The sequence below is a fragment of the Nyctereutes procyonoides genome, unplaced genomic scaffold, assembly GCF_905146905.1.
Source record: "Nyctereutes procyonoides isolate TBG_1078 unplaced genomic scaffold, NYPRO_anot_genome, whole genome shotgun sequence".
NCBI classification, from domain to species: domain Eukaryota; kingdom Metazoa; phylum Chordata; class Mammalia; order Carnivora; family Canidae; genus Nyctereutes; species Nyctereutes procyonoides.
Window position 1 is genome coordinate 70,407,286 of NW_026575135.1, and position 24,513 is coordinate 70,431,798.

The window sequence follows — 24,513 nt, forward strand, 5'->3', positions numbered from 1 at the left end:
CTCATATCTGACTCCCTGCTCCACAGGGACCCTGCTTCTCCCTCTGCCTCTTCCCTGGCTCATTCTCTTTCTCTCTCTTTCAAATAAATAAAATCTTTTTAAAAAATACAAATGAATTTTAAATTCAAGAGCAAAAGCCTAACCCACATGTGGAGTCTCGGCAAATACACAGCTTTTGGCTAAGACATCTGGCTCTCTCTGAGTGCAAAGTGGATTCCATCTGGCATCCACTTCCAGCTGTCACTCACCCCAAGTGCACTCATTCCCACTTCTGGGCCTTCTCCTATCTCCTGTTCTACTCCTCAGCTTGCTTGCCTCCTAAGACCCTTGCCTCTTAGTAGCAACAAGTCCTGTCTTAAATCATTAGCCCTCTAGGGGTGCCTGGGTGGCTCAGTGATCAAGTCCCACATTGGGCTCTGCATGGAGCCTGCTTCCCCCTCTGTGTGTGTCTCTGCTTCTCTCTGTGTCTCTCATGAATAAATAAATAAAATATTAAAAAAAAATCATTAGCCCTTTAAAAATCTCTGTCTCAACTAAGCCTGCTCACAGTTACTCACTCACCCCTCACTGATTTAACCTACTCCCAGTGCAGGATGGTCTGTTGAGTCTCACTATTAAGTTTTCACTCCTTCCCCCACCCCTGCCTTTCTGCCCATAAACAGCATCAGTTTTTCCCCTTCCCTATTCCACCCTGTTCATGGGTTGGGTGGGACCAAACCCCACCCTCCTTCCCCAGCTACAAGAACGGGTACACATCTCTGGCCTGGCGTTCCCTTCTCACTGGACACGGGGATTGGTTCCAAGATCCCCAAGTGGCTTGCATTAGTGACACAAGAGTCACTTCCTAAGCCTGCAGTCAGTAGCAGCCATCTTGCCACCACTTAGAGAGGATGTCTTAGTCATCTCTGGCTGTGTAACAACATGACCCAAAACATTATGTCCTAAAACATCAATGAATTAGTTGTCAGGACTCCATAGATGAGCTGGGCTGAGCTAGATGGCTTTCTTTCCCATATGGTGTGATTCAGTAGAGAGCTTGTCTAAGTGACTGGGGTGTCTGTGATGACCTGCCCTCCAAGGTCTCTCTCCATGCAGCCTTCTACCTTTGGTCGTCTAACCCTGAACTCCTTCCCAGCTGGGTGGCTGGGTTCTATAAGGGAACTCCAACAGCACAAGCCCTGGCATCCAAGTGGCTTGTTCTAACCTACTCCTACCACACTTGCTAATGTTCAATTATGCAAAGCAATCTGCACAGCCAAGCTCAGAATCAACGTGAAAGGGAGCTACACGTGGCATGAGTGTCAATTTGTATCACTGATCAGTATGGTGGTGGCCAATGCTGCCTCTATGCTGAGACCAGAGTAAACAGGACACAGGCTGACATCAGATGTGGCTGACTCAGCTAGGTGGGAGCATTCCCAGCTGACTGCCTCTCCAACAGGACTGCCTACTCCCAATTGGTGGGACCAGACCTCAGGCCCAATTTTTAACTCATTATGCCCAGCACAGTGCTAGGCACACAAGGAATGGTTTGTACAAGCGTGATGATGACCTATTATAATACTATACATTTTCAGATGGTGCTGTATCATTATTCTCAAGTTATGTGTTCTCAAGAGACAACTCTCAAAATGAACCAAGTATTATTTTAAGACTGAGGAAGGTCCTGCTCGTAGTTCCAGGGAGGTCAGGCCAAGGCTTTCCAAAGCAGCCCATGACGGTAAAGCCTTCTCCTTAAATGGCTTATCAGCAGTCTTTGCCCTGAGAAGTAACCTCCCTTGTCTTCTGGAATAGTGACAGTGAGCATGAAAGACACATTTTGTTTTGGGGTGGGGGTGGGGGGTGGTAGCTTGTAACCCAGCAATAAATGTGGAATCTGGACCCAGAAGGAGGGGAATTTTGAGATAATATAGTGCAACTTGGCCACCTGACAGGTGGGATAGAGTCCAGAAGATGCAAGTGGTTTGCCCCAGGGTGACCCAGAGAGGGGCGTGGACTCGTATCTCTTGATTGTAAGTCTAACATTCTTCATATCACCTACCCGGTGCTGACCCAACACTCATTCAGACCCTGATCACCCTGACCTCTCTGTGAAGATAAAGGTCTGCCACTAAGGATGGAGAGATGAAAAGATAAAAGGAGCCCAGGTTCCGGAAACATCCCTGAGCAGCCACACTAGCCCTGGACTGTCCACCTCCGGAATTAGCATGCAAGGAAAGTCAATCTCTGTGAGTTTAAGTTCGGGTTCCTATTATCTGCAGCCAAATGCATGCCTAGCTGATACACTGGCTTTCAGACTGTACTGGATTCAAAGCTCCTACTGGGGTGATTCCAACTTATTTTCATACCATTGCCAAAACCAAGTAACCAAGCTAAACCCTGTGAAACCCCAGGGAAGCTGACAGAGCTCCCCACCATCTTGAACGCTGCCAGAATTGCCAGAATTTTCAGAGCAACCTCACCCACCCTCAGCCTTCAAAGCTGACCCGGGCAGGCCGTAGCATCCTGAATGCTCCCTCCAGCTGATGGGGAACAAAAGATGCCCAGTGCTTTTCTCAGCCAGTTGCTGAGCTCCAACACCAGACTCGCCAGGGACCGCCAAAGCCCTCAAGAGGGGATGATGAAACAGATTACACAGCCCCTAACTGACAACCAGAATAGGGGAGGCCCCCCAGTGAAACTGTGTGGTCACAGCCTCCACCCCTGAGAGTGTGCAAGTAGGCTGGCTGGGGTATGTCACCTGCTGACATGGGCAGGCTTTGCTCAGAGACACCCCTCCACCACTCAGGTCCTGTCCCAGCTGAGCCCTGAGGTCACCCCTGTGCAGAACCAAAACCTGACCAGGCTCTGACCGGAGGCTTCATCCAGGCACTTTTTTCCTAAGTCTGTTTACCTGGTATTAACTAGCACTATCCCTTTTAAAATAATCAGGTTTTTAAGAGAAACCTCCATGATCATGTCTTGGGCAAGGCTCCGGAGGATGGCTCACTTTGTGGCTGCCTTAATCTACAAAACATGAGCATGAAGGTAGCCTTTTTAGGAGAAGCCTTGCAGAGATGGACTAGCAGGCATGTCCTTCCTCCTAATGCCACGTGCACTTGGCTAAAAGGGCCCCCAGCATCCTTGAGACAGACTCCAGCTGACCTCTAACAAGTCTAAGTTCCCAGAGCTGCAGCTGACAAAGGTGTCTGTACCTGTCACTCCACTGGAGTCATATGTTAGCTCTATATAAGGTTCGGGGGGAGGGGGCTATGAATGTCCCCATTTTACAGATGGGGAAACTGAGTCTCAAGGGACTACAGGGATTTGTCCAAGGCCACAAGCAAGTGAATGGGGGCTACAGATAGAATGTTTATGTCCTCCCCAAAATGCATGTGTTGAAACCCTAACCCCAATGTGATGATTTCTGGAGGTGAGACCTGTGGGAGGTGATTAGGTTTATGTGGGGTCATCTGCATGACGGGATTAGTGCCCTTACAGGAAGACAAAGAGACCAGAATTCCTTCCCTCTCCAGCACTTTGCTGTGTGCTCACATGGTAAAGAGTTCATCTCCCTATTCTTCTTAACCATTTTTTTTTAAGGTTTTATTCATTTATTTGGCAGAGAAAGAGAGAGCACAAGCAGGATGGAGAGGGAGAAGCAGACTCCCAGCTAAGCAAGGAGCCCGATGTGGAACTCCATCCCAGGACCTTGGGATCATGACCTGAGCCAAAGGCAGACGCTTCACCAACTGAGCCACCTAGGCGTCCCTCTTCTTAACCATTTTTAAAATTTTTATTTATTGATTCATGAGAGACACAGAGAGAGGCTGAGACAAAGGCAGAGGGAAAAGCAGGCTCCCTGAGGGGAGTCGTCTGAGGGAACTTGATCTGAGAACCCTGGGATCACAACCTGAGCTGAAGGCAGATGCTTAACTACTGAGCCACCCAGGTGCCCCCTCTTCTTAGCCATTTTTAAGTGCACAGCTCAGTGGCATGAAGTACAGTCACACCACTGGTATGCAACCACCACACCATCCGTCTCCAGAACTTTCTCCTCTTCTGAACTGAAACCCTGTCCCCGTTACACACCTGCCCATTCTCCCTCTCCCAGCCTGTGGCCACCACCATTCTACCTTCTGTCTCTATGATTCTGACTCCTTGTATACATGGAATCATACAGTCTTTATCCTGTTGTGGTTGCCTTACTTCAAATCCACATAATATCCTCAAGGTTCATCCATGCTGTAGCATGTGCTGGAATGTCCTTACTCTTTGAGGCTGAATACACGTATATAGTTGGGCTTTGAACAGCATGAGGGTTAAGGACATCAAGCCCCATGCAGTAAAAAACCTGAGTTTGAGCTGAACTTCTAATAGCCTGCTGTTGACCAGAAGCCTTATTGATAACAAAGGCAATGAACACATATTTTGTACATTAAATGTATTACAGGTCATATTTTTTTTGAGAGAGGGAGACAGTAGGGGGGACAAAAGGAGAGGAAGAGAGATAATCTCAAGCAGACTCCCCACTGAGTGTAGAGCCCGCCATAGAGCCTGATCTCACAACCCTAAGCTGATAACATGACCTAAGCTGAAACCAAGACTCGGATGCTTAATCAACTGAGCCACCTGGGTGCCCCTGTAGACCAGATTCTTACAAGAAAGTAAGGTAAAAGGAAATGTTATAAAGAGAATCATAAAGAAGAGAAAATACATTTTCAGCATTGTACTGCATATAAATGGCCCTGTACAGTCCAAACTATGTTGTTCAAGCATCAGCTGTACATTTTGTATATTCATCCATCTGAATTACCCTTTATTATCAACATTAGTGCAGAGAACCTGAAATGCAAATTCCTCCTCCCTCACCACCAACTAGTCCTTTCACTTCTCAGCCTGTGGCCGCCGTCTAGCAGTTCCACGTCTCAGAACAATTCCTACAGAAACACATGAAGGAGGTGAACTCCCTAACCCGTGCTGGAGAGCTGACTGTGCTTTTCATCCTGATTTCCAGTTTGTCAGGGACCAACACTTTTGGTAAATACGATAAAAGGATGCAGCAGAAAATATAATTTTTAAAACCAAAAACATAAAAGTACCATAGTCCATATTTTTTATTATTAGAGTCAACAGACATAAAATTACTGCTTAAGTTGCTATAAAAGTTTCCAAATACTCTCAATTTCTATCCTAATCTTGTTACAGGCCCATAGCAAACAGGTCCAGGACCTGCATCCCCTGGCAAACCCATTTGGAGTAGCAATGCCCAGAGCACAGTCCAACAGCAAAAATGCAAACATCATAAATGACCATCAATAACGTAGTTGTTAAATACACTTTGGTATATTCAAGTTATGGTTTAGCAATAAAAAATAATGAAGTCGGGATCCCTGGGTGGCGCAGCGGTTTGGCGCCTGCCTTTGGCCCAGGGCGCGATCCTGGAGACCCAGGATCGAATCCCACGTCAGGCTCCCGGTGCATGGAGCCTGCTTCTCCCTCTGCCTATGTCTCTGCCTCTCTCTCTCTCTCTCCCTGTGTGACTATCATAAAAAAAATAAATAAATAAATAATAATGAAGTCTGTGAGTCAGCAATGCCACTCCTAACTATATAGCCCAGAGAAATGAAAACATATGCTCACACAAAGACTTGTTACACAAATGTTCATGGCAGCTATATCCATGATAGCCAAATGGTGGAAACCCAAATGCCCATTAATGGATGAATGGATACACAATATGTGGTATATCCATGCAATGAAGTATTATTCAGCTTTTAAAAAGGGAAAAAGTTGGGGCCCCTGGGTGGCTCAGTGGTTGAGTGTCTGCCTTCGGCTCAAGTCGTGATCCTGGGGTCATGGGATCGAGTCCCACATCGGGCTCCCTGCAGGGAGCCTGCATCTCCCTCTGCCTGCGTCTCTCCCTTTCTCTGTGTGTCTCTCATGAATAAATAAATAAAATCTCTTTTTTTTAAAAAAAGGAACAAAGTATGACACATACCACACATGGATGGAAAATACTATGCTAAACAAAAGAAGCCAGACACAAAAGGCCACATCTTTACAATTCTGTTCATATGAAGTGCCCAGAAGAGGCAAAGAGAGATTTAAAATAAAAAAGATCCGTGGTTGCCAGGGGCTGGGAGTGACATGGGGGATGGAAGGTGATGCCTCAGGAGCACAGGGCTCCTACATGGGGTGATGATAATGTTCTAAACACAACCGTGGTGATGGCTGTACCTCTCTGTGTACCTTTAGAGATCACCAAATCATACAGTTTAAATAGATGACTTATATGGTATGTGCATTCCATCTTTTTTCCTTTTTTTAAATTTTTTAAATTATTTCTTAAGTAATCTCTACACTCAACCTGTTGCTTGAACTCACAACCCCGAGACCAAGAGTTGCACACTCTTCCAACTGAGCCAGCCAGATGCCCCAGTGAGTCCCATTTTAATAAAGCTATTATAAAGATATAATGAGGGGTGCCTGAGTGGCTCATTTGGTTAAGCATCTGCCTTTGGCTCAGGTCATGATCCTGGGGTCCTGGGATTGAGCCCTGCATCAGGCTCCCTGCTCTGCGGGGAGGCTGCTTTTCCCTTTCCCTCTGCTGCTCCTCCCTCCTGCTTATTCTCTCTCTCTTGCTTGTTCTCTTTCTCAAGTAAATACATTTTTTAAAAAAGACATACAGAGGCAGAGACCTATAGCTATTAAAACAAATGAATTAATTATTTAAAACCTAAAGAAAATCCTGCATCTGGATGTTTTTACTAGCAACTTCTCCCAAACATTTAAGAAGAGAGCAATGCTAAATCCTATACTAATTCCTCCAGACAGAAGAAACAGAAGTAACATTTCCCAACTCATTTTATAAGGCCAGCATAACCTTGATACCAAAACCTGACAAGAGAGAAGGACACTTAGAGACCATCTCTCTACAAAGACAGATGCAAAATCCTCACACAAAACGTTAGCAGATTGGATCCAGCAACATATTAAAATAACATATCCCTTCCAAGCAGTTTCTTCCAGGAGGGCCAGGCCAGTTAACATTCCAAAATCAATCAACGTTATACACTGTTTTGACAGAAAAAAGAGGGGGGGGACTATCATATATATATGATCAGCTCATTAATGCAGAAACATCACTAGACAAGTTTTAACACCCAATCATAACTGACAGCAAAAAACAAACAAACCTTTCAGCAAACTAAGAAAAGAACACTTCTTTAGCCTGATTAATATCTGCAAAATCCCTAAAGCAAGGGTTGTACTTAGTGTTTTCTGAGCTCAGTTATGAAACCAGGATGCCTGCTCCAGAGCTGAGAATATTTCTATTCAGCACGATGGAAGGTCGTGGCCAAAGCAGTGAGGCCAGTAAAAGAAATTAATGGTACAGAATAGGAAATGAATACAACTCTATTTATGGACAGTATGATAGAAAATACGCAGAAAATCCAAAGACCGTTAAGCTATTAAGCGTGAAGCAAAGGTGCCAAGGACACTGGAAACATGGGCAATATGTTACTTCTCAGCAACAAATGGAAAACAAATTTTCAAAACTATTATCATTTAAAGTAGCAGGAGAGGGGAGGTGCCTGAGTGGCTCAGTGGGTTAAGCTCTGCCTTCGGCTAAGGTCAAGATCTCGGGGTCCTGGGATGGAGCCCCACAACAGGCTCCCTGCTCAGCAGGGAATCTGCCTCTCCCTCCTTCTCTGCCTCTTCCCCTGCTTGTGCTCTATTTCTCTCTTAAATAAAGTATTAAAAAATATAAGATAAGATAAAATAGCAGCAGCCGATGAAATCAGAGAGGGAGACAAACCATGAGAAACTCTTAACTCTAGGAAACAAACTGAGGGTTGCTGGAGGGGAAGGTCGCGACAGGGTAACTGGGTGATGGGCATTAAGGAGGGCAGATGTTGTATGCAACTGATGTGTCACTGACCGCCGTCTCTGGAACGAATAATACGCTACATTTTAAAAACTGAATTTAAATTTTAAAAATCAGAAATCAAAAATAAAATAAAGTAGCAGAGTCAGTAAATTGCTAGGAATAAATCTAATAAAATACATGTAGTTTATAGGTTCAAAACTATAAAATATTACCAAATCAAGTCAAAGACCCAACTGGCAGGGATACACAATGCTCATAAACTGGAGCCCTCAATATGGTAAAGATGTTATTTCTCCCTGCAAATTAATCTCTATTCAATTAATCTGATTCAAAATCTCAGGTAGAGTTTTGGAGGGATTCTATTCCCTCTAACAGAAATAGGCAAACTGGTGGTAAACCTTGTGTGGACATGCATAGGCCCAGGAATAGCCAAGGTGATCCTGAAGAACAAAATACTCCCTGGGGGACACCTGGGGGGCTCAGTTAAGCATTTGCCTTGGGCTCAGGTCATGATCCCAGGGTCCTCGGATGGAGCTCCACGTCGGGATTCCTGCTTAGAGCAGAGTCCACTTCTCCCTCTGCCCCCCACCCCATACTCTCTCTCAAATAAATAAATAAATAGGGATGCCTGGGTAGCTCAGCGGTTGAGCACCTGCCTTTGGCTCAGGGCACAATCCCGTGGTGCCAGGATCAAGTCCTACATCGGGCTCCACGTAGAGCCTGCTTCTCCTTCTGCCTATGTCTCTGCCTCTCTCTCTCTTGTGTCTCTCATGAATAAATAAAATCTTTAAAAACAAATAAATAAAATCTTTAAAAAAAACACTCCCTGAAATCAACACTAATGCATTGAGAATTAAAATAACGTAGAATTGGAACAACAGGACAGAAAAGGCACACACTGTCACCAGCACAGCTGCCATGGAAAACCCAGAAGGTGATTAGTGTCAATCGCCACCCTCTCTGGCCAACCAGAGAGGCCCTGTGCACTGTGTGTGGCCCTGTGCACTGCAGTGTAATGCCTGCATACCTCACACCCAGCAATTCTACTGTAAGATAGAATTGCATCTATATGTTCACCCAAACACATACAAGATCGCTTGGAGCAGCACTGCTCACAAGAGCCCCAGACCCGGAACTGGTCCAAAGGCCCATCAGCAGTAAAATGAATAAATGAGCAATCCCCAGCCACATGCGGCCAAATGGCTTAAATCTCATCAGGTTTGCCGAAACACACAAACAAATCTACATGTTTGATTCCATTCAACTAAAGTACAAAAACAGGCAAAGCTAGTCTATTATGTGAGACATTGGGATAGAAGTCACCCCCACCCACACCCACCCCTGGGGAAACTGTGGGGAGAGGGGTGTCTCGGGGGGTGGGATCTGTGCTGTTCCTTGCCAGGACCCAGGTGCTTGCTCTCTGTGCAAATTCACCAAGCCGCAAATTTAGGATATGCACTTCGCCTACGGTTAGTTCTATTTGAACAAAAAGTTACCACAATAACGAGGCAGACGTCAGAAATCCAGATCTGCTGGAGCTCCTGATGGTCGCAGAGACACAGAATACTAACCGTGTGCACAGTCATCGCTTTTCTGCCATCTCTGGAAGCTTGCAGCCACAATTAGAAGGCGCAGGAGGCAAGCAGGGAGACTTTAACACTGGAAAGGGCAAAAACCACTGGCATGGAAGGAAATGTTGGAAAAGCTCCAGGAAGGCAGAAGGGAAGGTGGCCAGGTTGCCTGGAGTCACCGTTTGTTTATTTGAACGGTTCTCCACATAAAGCTTGGCCAGGGGCCCCTGGAGCCCATGCAGGCTGGACAGCTGATAGAGAAACGAACCTTCAAACTGCGAGGGGAAAAAAAAGTGCAGACTACCACGCATTATTTTATTTCTGCAAGAATGTAAATGTGTGTCTTCATAAAATATGGACATCCAAGGGATGGGATTAGAGAGGGTGGTGAGGCGCAGGATCAACGGAGACTTCACTTTGAACATGAGAGCTATGTTGTTTTTGAGGAGGGGGGCAGTGCAGTAATTTTAAAAAGCACACTTGCTTTTATCATAATAATTTTTAAAAAAAAATTTTTTAAAGGCGGGCAGTCTGCTAAGAAGACTGGAAGGGTTGGGGTGCCCTATGGGCAGGTGCGGACTTTCAGGATGAAGCAAACAGTCTTCCAGGTAGGAAAGGAGCCACCCCACCATCAAGAGGTGCCCTGGAGACCCACTGAGTCAGCCCGGGGGCTGTGGGAGATTCTGGGCAGAGGATTCAGCACCAGTGCGAGGGGCTCAGAACAGGTACACCAGAGTTCCCAAGTCACTCCCCCATCCCTTACCCCTCCCTCACCTCTACCTTCTTCTACCAAAGCAACCTCTCTTCATTCACCCTCCTGCAGAAACTCCCTCCTGAGTTTATGCCTCCCCTGGCCCCCCTCGTGCAACCGATCCCTCCACACGTACACCTTCTCTGCTTTTCTACACTCCTCCCCCACCCCACCGCAAGCAGTGAAGGGGCCAGTATCCCAGTAGCTGAACATGACCCTCACAGACCCCTCCTGATGGAGCTCCTGTATTCCAAAAGGGGAGGAGGCAAGAGGAGAGGATGTATGTCTGGGGGGAGCAAACAGGCATAGGGGGTGGATAGAAGGCACTACTTGCCCCCTGGAAGTTAAGCCCAAGTCCTATTTGGGGTGTAGGGCAAGGGGGGGCAGTCACCCCTGGGCAGCTGCTCCTAGCCTTCCTGGGGAAGCAGACCTCATATATATAGTCACAGAGAAGGTGCTAACACCCGTGGTCAGGCCCCCTCTGGACGCTGGGAGGTCCCCAGTCACAGCCAGCAAGTGTGTGCTGTCCCTGTACACCTCTGACCTTTCCTGGAGAGCTGGAGTCAATGCGGTCTCCTTCATTTCCCCTGGGTGACAGGCAGTGCCTCTGCTCGGAAGTGATGCTCAGGGGTAAAGTCACTGTCCAGTCTTCTGTGGATGCCACAGCTCTGGGGCATTCGCCACCCTGCCTCCAAGCCACCCATCCAGGGGCACATGTGGTCTTGTATATATGTTTTTTTTTTAAGATTTTATTTATTTATGAGAGAGAGGGAGACACCGCACGCACAGAGGGAGAGGGAGAAACAGGCTTCCTGCTAAGCCTGGAGCCCAATGCGGGACTCAATCCCAGGACCCCAGGATCATGACCTAAGCCAAAGGCAGATGCTTAACCATCTGAGCCACACAGGTGCCCCGTCTTACACATTTTAAAGGTACATTTGGCAGAAAGCACCCCAGGGAAGGCAGGTGTGTGAGCTTTTAATGGGGGAACCAGGTCTGGCCCCTCCCCCACACTGGCCACGCAGTGGCCTTTGTTTCCTGGATTTTTCTTCCTTCTGAGCCCCTGGTTCCCTCAGAATCTCAGCCTGCAGTGCTTTGAATGTCTTTCTGTGCTAGGCTGTGAGTGGCCGCCCAGGGCTACTTCTAAAGAAACAGACCAGGCAACGGGTCACTTCAAGCCAAGAATCATGAAAATCATGACCCCATGGGGAAGGCAGCTGGGCTGGCATTCAGTCCCGTTTCTAAAGGCAGGGCTGAAACACTAAAAAAGAACTGTAGGGTCAGGGAAGAGGAGAGGCTTTGCTGCATCGTGGGGCGAAATCCAGGGTCCCCCCAAATAAAAGGGCTTTATAATGCTTCCTGATTGATAACCAAGTTCAAGGGCTCCCCCAAGGCACCAGGAATTGCTCCTTCTCCATCTTGGAGCAAAAGCTTCGCTAGGGGATTTTGACACCAAACGAACCAAGTATCCAAGCAGAAATGGCATTCTGTTCTGTAGGGGAGGCAACAAAAGGAAACTGTCCCTGTGGCCATGCTGTCCATGCTCCCTCAGTAACACCCCACCCATAATGATGATCTGTGTTCAGCTCTCTTCCACCTCTTGGGACTACAGGTCACTTCCCTTCGGGATAATTGCACAGGCATTATTAGATGCCTGGTATGCCAAGCACTTACATGTGTACTTATCTCAGCATATCCTCCACACAAACCCAAGATAGTTTTTGCTTTCTTAAAAAAGATTGTATTCATCTATTTGAGAGAGAGAGAGCACTAGAGACAGCAGAGAGCACAAGCGGGGAGGAAGGAGGATGGGGTGGGGGGCAGAGGGAGAAGGAGAAGCAGACTCCCTGCTGAGCAGGGAGCCTGATGTGGGACTCGATTCCAGGAACCCGGATCATGACCTGAGCCAAAGGCAGACACTTAACCAACTGAGTCACCCAGGCACCCTGGACATGGACAGTTTAAAGAATCAACTCACAGAGCCCCTGGGTGGCCACAGCTGGCATTCACGGCTGGATCCACCTGCATCCAAACCCAGATTCCTCTCCTAAACACCGAAAGGCAGCCAGACACCTGAAGGAGAGGTGATTCCCTCCCACTCCACCCTGCACAGAAGCCCCAGATGGAGGGAGGGCCACAGGAGGTCTGCCCAGGAGGGCTTCTCCTCCTCCGGAGACCCCAAACCTCAAGCAGAGTGACACACATTAAAAACAAATAAACAAACAAACAAACAAACAAAAAACAGTGGGTTGGGACATATCTGACAGGCCTCTGTCCCTTGGGGGCCTGCTTCCCAGATTCCCAGAACTTGACCTACATCCTGTTTGACCCCAAGCTTCCTGGCTTTGGTGGGCACTTCCCCTCTGTGAGCTCCAGTACTCCTCACGGTACTTTGGGGTTCTCCCTAAATCTGCCCTGCTTGAGTTCTGTTGCGAGTGATGATGCAAAGTTGCTCACCATCCACTGGGATACCCTCCCTTCTCCCCGCCACCCGGAACAACACAGATCACATAGGGCCGCGGCCGCTCATCCCAGGGCCTGGCTCCTGTGACATGCAGCTGCTAAATACTTAGGGACAATGAAGCCAGCAGGTGCGTGTGGCACAGTGGGACGGAGGGAGCCAAACCAGCAGATGAAGGGGGAAAAGAGACATTTCTGTGTGTTTCTGCTACCACTGATCCTCTTTGTACAATTTAGCAAAGGCAGCTATTTCTGTCCACACCCCCCACTTTGCTCGACCCCATGAGGACAGAAGGCAAACTGAGGCCACCCAGGCAGCCATACCTAGGCAAGGCTGCAGGGACCCAGCTCTGGGGTGGCCCACGGGGCCTGTGTGAGGCTGTAGGGGGGACAAGGGGAGACAGAGGCTTGGCCATCGAGGGCAGTCAATACGTGGAGGGGGCCCTCCAGTGCAGAGGCAAAGCTTTCCGATCTAGGGGTGCCCAGGTCTACATAACTCCCAAACCCTGCTCAATTTAGGCAAAGGAGGGGGGAGGTGGCTAGAACAGAAAATGTACAGGAAATGTTAGCTGCAAGAGACGGGATGGCTTTTTCCAGGACGATATTTCTGAAGTGTTTCCTCATTGGGAACTCTCTCTGACACAGAGCGGGAAGTGCCCCACGGCAGGCAAGCGGGGCAGATCTGATTCACGGAAAAGGGCCCCCGGCCGGCCGGCACCAACCCAAATGCAAATGCTTCCAATGGTCGGACTGTGGGGCCAACTCAGAGCGCAGCTGAGCCAAGCCCTGGCTAGAGTGAAGCCTCAGTGGGCAAGGAGAAAACACTGGAAAGAATGGGAAGAGAGTCAGTATCAAATTTTAAAACAAAAAGGAGGCTGACAGCCCTGGAAGGGGCTTCCCCACGGGGATGGTGGGGGTGAGAAGCTGCCCCTGCAGGCCACCTCACCCCTGGGCAGGGTGTGATCCCAGGACAGCGTCAGCCATGGCAGCTTCCTTAGTAGGTTTTATTACCCTTTCCCTGAAGCCATCCTCACGCAGACTTGTCTCGCGCACGCCACAAATCACCCAAACATATTTACAGAAAGAGCTGAACTCCAGCCATGCAGCCAAGGGATCGTGAAGAAAGAATGTGTGGGTGGGATCTTCAAGGAGAACTGCGTGGAGGAGAGAGCCACTTGGGGCAGAGGAATGACACACAGGTTCTGATTGAGAAGCTAAGTCATTTTATAGGGCGCGGGATTTGAGACAGGAAGGCGGTATGATGTGAGAGATGGGTGCAGGGAAGGAGGCAGGAATCAGATGGAGAAACATCAAGACATAGATTGCACACTCGATCCTAAAGGCTGTGGCTCTCCACGGAAGGCTTTGAAACCAAACAACATCACTTTGCCCTAGTCCTGAGGAAGGTCTGGAATGGCTGAAAGCCAATGAGGGTCTGAAGGAGGCAGTGGTGGAGAGATGCTGTAGGGAGGACTCGTCAACATATGGGAAGCAGGTAAGATAACTGACTGGCTGGAGAGAGAGCCGAGGTGGGAGGAGGAGACCACAAGAGAAGTAGCAGAGGAAGATGTGAAACTAATTTCATGGGTCACCTTGGCTGGAGCATGCTGCCCAGATATGTGGTCAAACATTATTCTGGATATTTCTGTGAGGATTTTTTTTTTCAATAAGATTAACATTCAAGTAAGTGGACTTGGGAGGAAAGCAGATGGGCCTCCATAATATGGGTGGGCCTCACCCAATCAGTTGAAGGCTTGAATAGAACAAGAAGACAGAATTCCCAAACAAGAGAGTTCTCCAGCTGACTGCCCTTGGACTTAACCTGTAACAACTGCCCAGCAGAAAGATCAAAACAACTTACACATTATCAACCTGATCTCATTTTACTAGGAATTTCCACAATTTATTTCATGGATGGATGATCTTTTCAAGTGAAGGAAAGTGTCACCGTTTATATTTTTCATTGGTGACTTCCTATTCATATTCTTTGCACATTCTTCCACTGAAATATTTGACTTTTCCTTATTCTTTTGCAAGAACGTTTTATACCTATGAATATTAACGATACGTTTATTGTATGTGTTGAGTTTTTTTTCAGTGTTTTACTTATCTTTAAACTTAGTTCAGGGGAGATCTTCTATACAGAAAATGTAAATTAAACATTTAAGAAAGTACTTTACACTCTGGAGGCTTTTCAGCCTCAACGCTGCTGACATTTGAGGGAAGGGTCATTTTTTGTGCTGGGGGTCGTCACCAGCAGGATGCTTAGCCACATCCCTGGCCCTCCATCCACTGGATGCCAGGAGCACCGCACCACACCCCACACTGAGACAAATCAAAAATGTCTCCAAACACTGCCAATTGTTCCCTGGGGGAAGAATCTTTCCTGGTTGAGAACCACTGCCTAATGGCCCAGACTTCAGTGCCATGCTTAGAAAGTCTACTTCTACCTCATGAATTTTAAAAAAAATTTTTTTTAATTTATTTATGATAGTCACAGAGAGAGAGAGAGAGGCAGAGACACAGGCAGAGGGAGAAGCAGGCTCCATGCACCGGGAGCCCGACGTGGGATTCGATCCCGGGTCTCCAGGATCGCGCCCTGGGCCAAAGGCAGGCACCAAACTGCTGCGCCACCCAGGGATCCCCTCATGAATTTTTTTAAATGACCTATTGTATTTTTGTCTTGCCCTCCTCATTTTTCACGTTTAAGTCTTCAATCCATGTGGAATATACTATGGCATAAGAAATAAGGTAAGAGGCCAGATATGATGACTACATTGAACTTATCCTGAGAAAAGGCAGTGCTAGCAAGTGAGAAGCTCCTGATCTGTGGGACACTTACTAATTCATGTTACACAAAGTTACATGACACCTCATGCAGTGAAAAGTGACACCTGTCACCCAATCATTGGCACAGAGTTGGCCAAGCTGAGGTCAAGCTACTTTTTGTCCTATTTTCCCACAGCTTCAAGATTCTCAGCTATGGCTAAACCAGATGGCGCTCAATAAATGTTGGGTGGATGGAGCAACTGTTCCAGGAATGTGTTTGCTGATGGCTATTTTACCCTTTACATAACCCATCACAGCCTCCAGCAAACCCCTTGATTTTGGAATCTTCTGGAAAATTCTGAGGTATCTTCCACTTTAGTAGAAAAAAAACCACCGGGAATCCCTGGGTGGCGCAGCGGTTTGGCGCCTGCCTTTGGCCCAGGGCGCAATCCTGGAGACCCAGGATCGAGTCCCACGTCGGGCTTGCTGCGAGGAGCCTGCTTCTCCCTCTGCCTGTGTCTCTGCCTCTCTCTCTGTGTGTGTGTGTGTGTGTGTGTGTGTGTGTGTGTGTCACTATTATAAAAATAAAAATCACTGAAAACTCTCTTCCCAAAAAAACTTAAAAAAAAAAAAAAAACACCAAAGTGGGTGCTTGGCTTTGTGTTTCGCTGCCCCTGGTATGAACTTCTCTGTGCTTTCTAGTCACTAAAAAACAGAAAAATTAGGGACACCTGGCTGGCTCAGTGGTTGAGTAGTCTTGCCTTCAGCTCAGGTTGTGATCCCAGGGTTCCGGGATTGAATCCCGCATCTGACTCCCCACAGGGAGCCTGCTTCTCCCTCTGCCTCTCTCTGTGTTTCTCCTGAATAAATAAATAAAATATTTTTTAAAAATAAAAAATAAATTAAAAAAATTAATTATCCACTGCCTTTAAATTCCCGTTTAATTTCTATCGAATTTAATGAATATGGTGGGCTCCCTCTGGTGGTCACAAGAAAATCTCCAAATTTCAGTGGTCAGCACACAGTTAAACCCCAAGACCTTTACTCACAGGACATGTTATATTTCATAATTAACAGATTCAGAGTAGCTGGACGGTGCCCGAAGAGAAGACCTCCAATTATTTTCTCCCATCCACCAGCGGGTCTACTAACTGGTTCATGAAGCCATTCACTGTCCAAAACCAAGCTTACCATCTTCCCTTCCTTCTAAATCCCTCTTTGGGGATTTCCTGTTTCTGTTCAGGGCATCAACCTCCCCCAGGCTTGCTGCTTCAGGCACCTCTGTTCTCTTCTGTGCCCATCCATCCTGTTTGTGACTTCTGTCCCCCACGTGGCTCCGGGGCTCCTGCAGCTGTTGCCTGCCATCAATTCTCAAGGCCTCCCTCCATTCAAGTTCTCATGACCTCTCCTCCACAGAAGTCATCCAGCAGAAGTGTCTCATCCCTCCTTCACATGCCCAGCACCATTCTAGGCTCAGATGACACAGCAGGGTACAAGATAAATATCATCCCCACCCTGAGCACCCCCTCTCCGGGGGCTTCTCTGCTACAACCAAATCTGCCCCCCGTCCTTACCCCCATGCTGTTTCTAGGGTCCTCTTATCGCTAAACTCCACTGATGTTCCCTCAGCTGTGTCCTCCTGGGAAATAAAACCCACATCCCTCCATAATCGAGACCCATCCACTCTTCATCCTGTCGCCTTCCAACCTACTAGAGCTCCCCATTGCCTCTGCTCAGAACAACGGGATCATGGACTGTGTCCCCTGTCCCAGCTGGCTGAGATGCCAAACGGTCTTCAAAACCCTGCCCGGCTATCATCTTCCCCCTGCTCAGGTCCTCCTGATCTGAGGCGATCTCTCCCTCTTTTTGTTTCTGTAAAGACTTTTTTTTTCTCTTCCCATTCTTAGGACAGTAAGGTTCTTGTGTCTGCCCCATGACCTCCAACAACAGGCTCCATCCTAATGCCTCTTCCCAGCCTTTGTCAATACCGCCCATAGGAAAAGCAGGAAAGCACAGGGGAAGGGAGAAGTAAATGAGAGAAAGGAACAACTATCTGGGCGTAACGGAGTGGGGACCAGAGACCATACCCCAGAGTAGTCCAGCCAATAAGCAAGCAAACCAGATCAGACACATGGATTGTCTCCTTCAACTCTGTAATGTGACATAGTAGAACAGCTGCCATCAAGCTGCTATTGTAGGCCATAAATTTCAGTCAATGAGGATTTTTTTTAAGATTTTATTTATTTATTCATGAGAGACACAGTGAGAGAGAGAGGCAGAGACACAGGCAGAGGGAGAAGCAGGCCCCATGCAGGGAGCCTGATGCAGGACTCGATCCCGGCACTCCGGGATCACACCATGAGCCCAAGATTCAACCACTGAGCCACCCAGGCGTCCCCAGTCAATGAGGATTTAAGTGTTATTTTTTAAATTCTCTAAACGGATCATTTAAAAGGGGAATAACAATTTCTTGGTACCCCCTTCACTAAGCTCTTTCCTATGCCAACAAATAAACAGGCTGGCTCCTCTGTTCAAACTTCCAAATGCTGTCATAGATCCGTGAATTTCCAACTCTGATCAATCTGTTCTTAGTGTACAGCATTTGGAAACCATACACAGCATCTCTGGTATATTATACAAGGATACAGAAGGGCACAGAAATCAAGAGTATTACTACTTTTCTGACAAGTTCCTAAGAACCTTCCAGGGCAGGTGGAGCCGGGGTAGAAGCCAGTGTGAACTGTGTGAAGGGGGTAGAGCCCCAGGCTTTGCACACTGCCTTCCAGATGCCCTTGTGGCTGACAAGAGCTCAGGAGCTACACGTTTCCTGTTCCATTCTGGTTCTCTCACTCCCGTGCTCTGTCGCCAGCCTTTTCTCACCCACGTCCCAGGAGAACATGCCAATACAGTCTGCCAAGCCTTTGTTCTTTCCCTCCAGAATATTCCCAGACAACCGCCAACTTGGAATCTCCTCTCCCCATCTCTCTGGAGGCCCTGCCTGACATCAGCAAAAATCAAGAAGATAACAGGCGGCATGGGTGGGTCTGGGTGGGCTTGGGGACAATGGATCTGAGTTCACGGTGACCACAGCTACCTAGCTCTCCGGAAGTGGCAGCAGGCCCTATTTTAAACAACTTACATGCATTAACGTATGCAATCCTTGTGACAATCCTATGATGCGGAGACTCCTGAAACCCCATTTCACAGATGAAAAACTGAGGTACCAGGAGGATAAGTGGACGAGAGTCCAAGGTCACGGCGCTGGTGAGTGGTAGAATTTGAACCACAGAGTCTGGGTCCAGAGTCCAGGCACTTAATCACTGGGCCAGGCTGACTGTCGGCAAGTTCAACAGGAGGGAAGACTTTGCCCTTGTGTGCCTAGGGTGGAGGCAAGCCTCTGGTCAAGCTTAGACTCTGTGTACAGTCCCCTGCCGAGAGCCACCACACGGGGCTGGCCAGCTACTCCTGTGGTGGTCATCTCTTACTAATGCCCGCCCAGCTACAAATCCTTTGTGTCGTCTTCTGGGAACAGCACCCTGGAAACATTCCTTCTGGTAACTACCTTCCCCCAATCTCAGTCCACATGGTTCTGGAAGTATCAACCCACCCCCACCAGAGGCTCCCCCAGGTCTAAGAACAGTCACATGACCCAGACCTGGCCAATCAATGCATCCCATCCTCCACGCATGGCAGTTAATTCGGGGATACGCCTTAGGAGAGTTAGTCACTGCAAGGACCCTGAACACCAGATTGGCCCATCCCAGGACGTGCAGGATAGGACCACACAGCAGCTGACCGGGTGGCAGAGCCAGCCACATCCAGGGCTCTCAGGCCCCAAGGTGTTGGGTGCCAGCCCTGACCCATCCCTTAGGATGCTCCTGGGTTGTAGCTGTCAGGGCAGCGGGGGCCGGGTTGTAGCTTCATCTGTCACACAACAGGCTTGGGGGACACCCCTGCCAGAGCCCTTCCTGCAATGTTCTAGAATTGCTGCTCTGAGGGCAGTCTCCTCAACAGCCTGTGGGCTCCTGTCCTTCCAGCCTGACACCCCAGGCCGCAAAACCATAGGCACTCACCACATGAGGCAGTTTAAATTAAAATTAAGTAAACATTTGGGGCACCTGGGTGGTGGCTCAGTAGTTGAGCGTCTGCCTTCAGCTTAGGGTGTGATCCCGGGGTCTTGGGATCAAGTCTTGCATCGGGCTTTCTACAAGGAGCCTGCTTCTCCCTCTGCCTGTGTCTCTGCCTCTCTGTGTCTCTCATGAATTAATAAATAAAATCTTTTAAAAATAAAAATAAACATTTTAAAATTCAGCTCCTCGGTGGCACTAGGCACCCATCAAGAGCTCAGCAGCCACATGCAGCCAGTAGTGGCTGATGTATTAGCATGATATCATACACTTCTGCATCACAGAAAGTTCTGCTGGGCAGTGCTGCTCAGAGCACACTGGCAAAGCTTCTAGAAAGGCGAGCAGAACTGGGAGAACGGGGAAGGAGAATTATTCTTCGTGAGTTATCTTTAGAAGCACTTGAACTTTTTTTTTAGCACATTAGACACAACTTCCTATTCAAAAATAACCACTTTTAAACTTTATACATAACACTCTTAATGTAACACTCTTAACCTTTGAGCTCGTTTTCAAACATTGAAAATATATAGGTAACAGAAGAAGAGAGTGTTGGAATACCCAAGGGGCATGGATGAGTCGAGGGTGTCTGAAGGCTGGAGTCCCCCACCCGCTGAGCTGAGGAGTGCAGAAGTGTCCCTTTGGGCAGGTGAATGATAAGGAGCAGCATGGGGGAGGGGGGCTCCCAGGGAAGCAGCCCCCTCCCCTCAGCTGTGATCCTCCTCCTCAGCGACCTTAAGGTCCACATCCCTGTCACATCACTTCCTAGGGCTGCCACGACAAACCACAACTGAGATGGCTTAGGATGACACACACTTATTCTCTGTGGTTCTGGAGGCCAGAAGCCTGAACTTAAGGGGCCACCAGTGTTCCTTCTGGTGGTGCCAATGGAGCATCCCCTCCATACACCCTGTCCAGCTTCTGGATGGCTCTGGGTGATCCTTGGCATTCCTGAGCTTGTAGATGCATCCTTCTTTTATTTATTTTTTTATTTATTTATTTATTTATTTATTTATTTATTTATTTATTCATTCATTCATTCATTCATTCGTTCATTCATTCATGAGAGATAGAGGCAGAGACACAGGCAGAGAGAGAAGCAGGGTTCCTGTGGGGAGCCTGATGCGGGATCATACCCTAAGCCGAAGGCAGACACTCAACCAATGAGCCACCTAGGAACCCCCAGATGCATCCTTCTGATGTATGCCCCTGTCGTCCCAAGACCTTCTCCTCTGTGTGTTTGTGTCTCAAATCTATCCCTTTTGTCTCATCAGGACATTCATCATTGGACATCGAGCCCACTCCAAATCCTGGATGAACTCATTCAATGCACTATACAGTTTAATACAGGATGATGAGGAGGAGAGCAAGGCTCAGGCCCCTCCCTTGCCAGAGGCCACAGGGCCCAGCCCTGCCAGTCCTCCCAGTAGCTCTGGCCAGAGGCCTGCCCTCTTCTCAGCTGCACAGCTCCCACTCAGGGCCCGCCTAACAATGGGCAACATACAGAAGAGTGTCTCCCTTCTCTGGCCTCGCTTATCTGTTTCATCAGATCTCCTAGGATCTGACAAAAGATCACACAGTCTCCAGGCTGTGAGAAGGAACTGGGTGGGCAAGGGGAGCATTGACAAGTCTCTCAAATCAAATGGGCCCCACGCTAGTGAGGGCGGCTTACAGGTCCAGACTCCAAAAGTATGCAGGGTAGGAAGATCAGAGCCCCGGAGCAAGGCTTCCAGGGCTGGGGGAAAAAAAGGCCTCTGTCCTTTTTATGACAGGGAGAACGTTCCAGTCTCCAGGGTTTGCACCGATGAAGGTGTCTGGTCCAAAGGTCTCAAGTGAGTCCTCTGGCTTAAGCAGACAGGGTGATAAAGAGCGAGTGTAGACATAGGTGTCCATCAGGGCCTGGCCACACTGACCATACTGGGCACAACCTCCCAGGGCAGCTGGATAGCAGCCATGAGTCCCTCGGACAAGAGCAGCACAGTACTGACAGCCAGCAGGGCCCCCTCCAAGAGCAGAGGAGGTCACTGCCCTCCTCTAGGCAGAACTGGGGGTTCTGACCAGCCTTTCTGTCCCTAGGGACCCTCTTGGGGCCTCTCTTGGTGGCTCAGGACTCAAGGGAAGGCAGGTGACAGGACTGCCTCTGGGGTCATGGGCTTTGACTTTCTCTATGACCTCAAAAAAGCTTCAGAGCCCACTCCAATATTGTTATCAATTTCAGATAAAGATCCTAATAGTTAGTAAGTGGCAGATTCATATTTCTTCAGGAGCTCTGCACCCCCTGCCCCCAACCACTACCTCCTCCTCCCTCTCCCCTCATCATCTCTATTTGGGACTTTCAAATTTCCGGTCAGCAGTGCATAGCAGGAAACCCATTTCAATCACCATCCGGGTCACACACTACAAATATAAATAGCTCAAATGAAAACTTCAATCCAACATGTTTTCATTCCAGTCTATGGCTAGTTCAAAATTTCAAAACACTGGCTGCCACACCTAGAATGATTTCACATCCTACAAAAGCCTTGTGACCCCCACTTTAAAAAATACTTAGCCATATAACTCGCATGAACTGATCCATACAACACTCAGAAAGAGGAGGGGGGAAAATACAAAAGGACACAAGAGGAATCATTCCTGTTCTATGCACTTTGCAGATCATCCAAAAGCTCATTTGTGGATCTGATGGGGTTTTTTTCCCCCACTGAATCAAATGTCTGACTTCCTGATCTGCAAATGATGTTTCGTCCTTAGTTGTCATGTCCTTTTTCCTCCTGTTAAAATGCTGGAGGTACTAGTAAAGACGAACTCAAGCTCGCCCACAAAATCCTCTCCAGCCGGGGCCTTGGGGAGACTGACTTTTCACACCATGCAGTCGACCTCTGCAGAAAACCCCAGGCATCTCCCAATACATAGACGCTCATTTTCAAAGAACCTCGTGTCTCCACCAGCTGAAGTTGATTGGGAAAAGCCAACTTGGCTAGTGGATGGAGTGACAGCAAGGACAATGGCCCCGGGGCTCAGCTCCTGTGATCTGGAAGCTCCTTGTCCTGCGGGTGGGAAGTCTAAGATGTATTGCTAATTTCAACTCATCCATGGGTACTACATGCTGTTCTATAAGGATAATTCTAACCCTGAAAATACCAGGGCAACACCACACATCTAAATTCTCAATGATGGTCTATGCAAAGCTCCCAGGAGGATGACCAGAAGACCTGATAGGACATGGGATTGGCCACACAGACTGGGAATCCAGAAATCCTGGTTATTCACAGCCATCCTGGTTATGCTACCAGAACCCAAGAGAGATAGGACTATATGAACCATTCAGACCACATTCCCATCTTCCTTCCTCTATCTCCACCAAAAGAAATGAAAACTAAAAAAGCCTATATTTACCAGATTACTCCTTCACACCCCCACCCCCTTGTGTCTGAAATAGAGCTGGGGTCATGACGTCAATATGGTGAGGATGGTCCAGGCCTGTTTCTTTGGCTTTAAAATGGGATGGCTATCACTTTCCTAGTGTCTAAGCCTTCATTATAAGTCATTCCTAATAGTCTCTTAGCTGCTACCCTGACATCACCATCCTCATCAAACCAGGTCAGTGAACCTTGCTAGAATCCTTGACTGGTGAGCTGGTCAAGGAAGACAAAGGAAGAAAGACCCCACCCTGCCCGGATGGTCCACAAGGTGCAAGAGACAGCCTGAAACCCAATGAGAAAATCTTGACCACGTCTTCAGCAGTTCTGAGCAGACAGGAGAGAGGAGGCTGGGCCTTGGGAAGTCAGGAACCAGCAAGGATCCAACAGCCACTTACCTGGTGGGCAGATGCATGCTGTCGGTGCTTCCCGAACTGTCCGGTGCTTGGCCAGTCCTTCCAACTTCTGAACCAGAAAGAAAACAGAGGGGGGGGGGGAAAGCATGAGTTTGAGGGTGGAGAGGGGTAAAAGTGGAAAAATCAGCAAACACCAATGTATTGGAAAGATCTACACCAGGGGTGGCATTGCCCAGCACATTTTTTACAAGGTCCTTAAACATTACAGGAAATTTTAGGATGAGAAGAGAAGCAAAAATAAATGTGCAACAGTCACTTGGGAGTCCCTGGAAAGAAGGCACCAGGTTTCTGCATTGTTACAACATTTTTCAAATAGGAATCCAGAAAAGCCAAAGTGACCGTGCAGTCTGCATGAAAAGGGGAGGGCACAGCAGAGGGAGCCTGGCCCTTGGCAGCCAGCCCTCGGTCTTCAGATAGGATCCAAACCCAGGCAGCCCCAGGTCCCCCTCACTGCAGCCCCCACCCCACCCTGCAGCTTGTGGGCCTCAGACCCCAGACCCAGGCCTAATCCACCCTGAGGACATCTTTCTTCCTTCTTATCAGCAGGGATCCTTGGCCTAGAAAATTTGGCTGAGTACAGTTTAACAAGAATCTCTACACATGCCTGGCCCTGTGCTAGATTTGGGTGAAGGGAAAAGAATTACTCCAGAAATAGGGTCAAACATCCCAGCTCCGCTACTATGCTAACTCACAGCACAGCTCTGGCATAATCCTCCCCTGATGTGCCAGCCCAAATAAACGGAGAGGCCCGGATCACTGTCCTTGCCTTGCACGCAGGGAACAAGCTTGGGAAAAAAAATAAATAAATAAGAAATGATTCAAATTCAAATCCAAATTCAAATCCAGGTTTAGGAGAGTGAAATGAGGGGTCCATGATCCCAAAACTAGCCAAGACTTGAGTCCTAACAAGAAAAAGTAAAGTATTAACGTTTTCCTAGGAAGCAAACAAATAATAATAATGATAAAAATCCCCCTAAAAGCAAAACAAAGCAAATCCCAACCAGGAGAATTGGAATGACAAAATGTGATACCACCACCAGAAAATTAAAACATAAAAATGTTATTTTTCTTGGGGACCCCTGGGGGGCCCAGTGGGTCAAACGTCTGACTCTTGGTTTCAGCTTAGGTCG

The 24,513-nt window shown here is 48.0% G+C and overlaps 1 protein-coding gene across 1 annotated transcript in view; it reads right to left on the reverse strand.

Moving 5' to 3' along the window:
- The window catches only part of COL23A1 (collagen type XXIII alpha 1 chain), a 322,912-nt gene that overhangs the window by 274,578 nt on the left and 23,821 nt on the right, over positions 1 to 24,513 (reverse strand). The window contains exon 2 of the mRNA XM_055302599.1: positions 23,366 to 23,432. Within this exon, the coding sequence (XP_055158574.1) occupies positions 23,366 to 23,432 (67 nt within the window). The remainder of the gene's footprint in view (positions 1 to 23,365; positions 23,433 to 24,513) is intronic.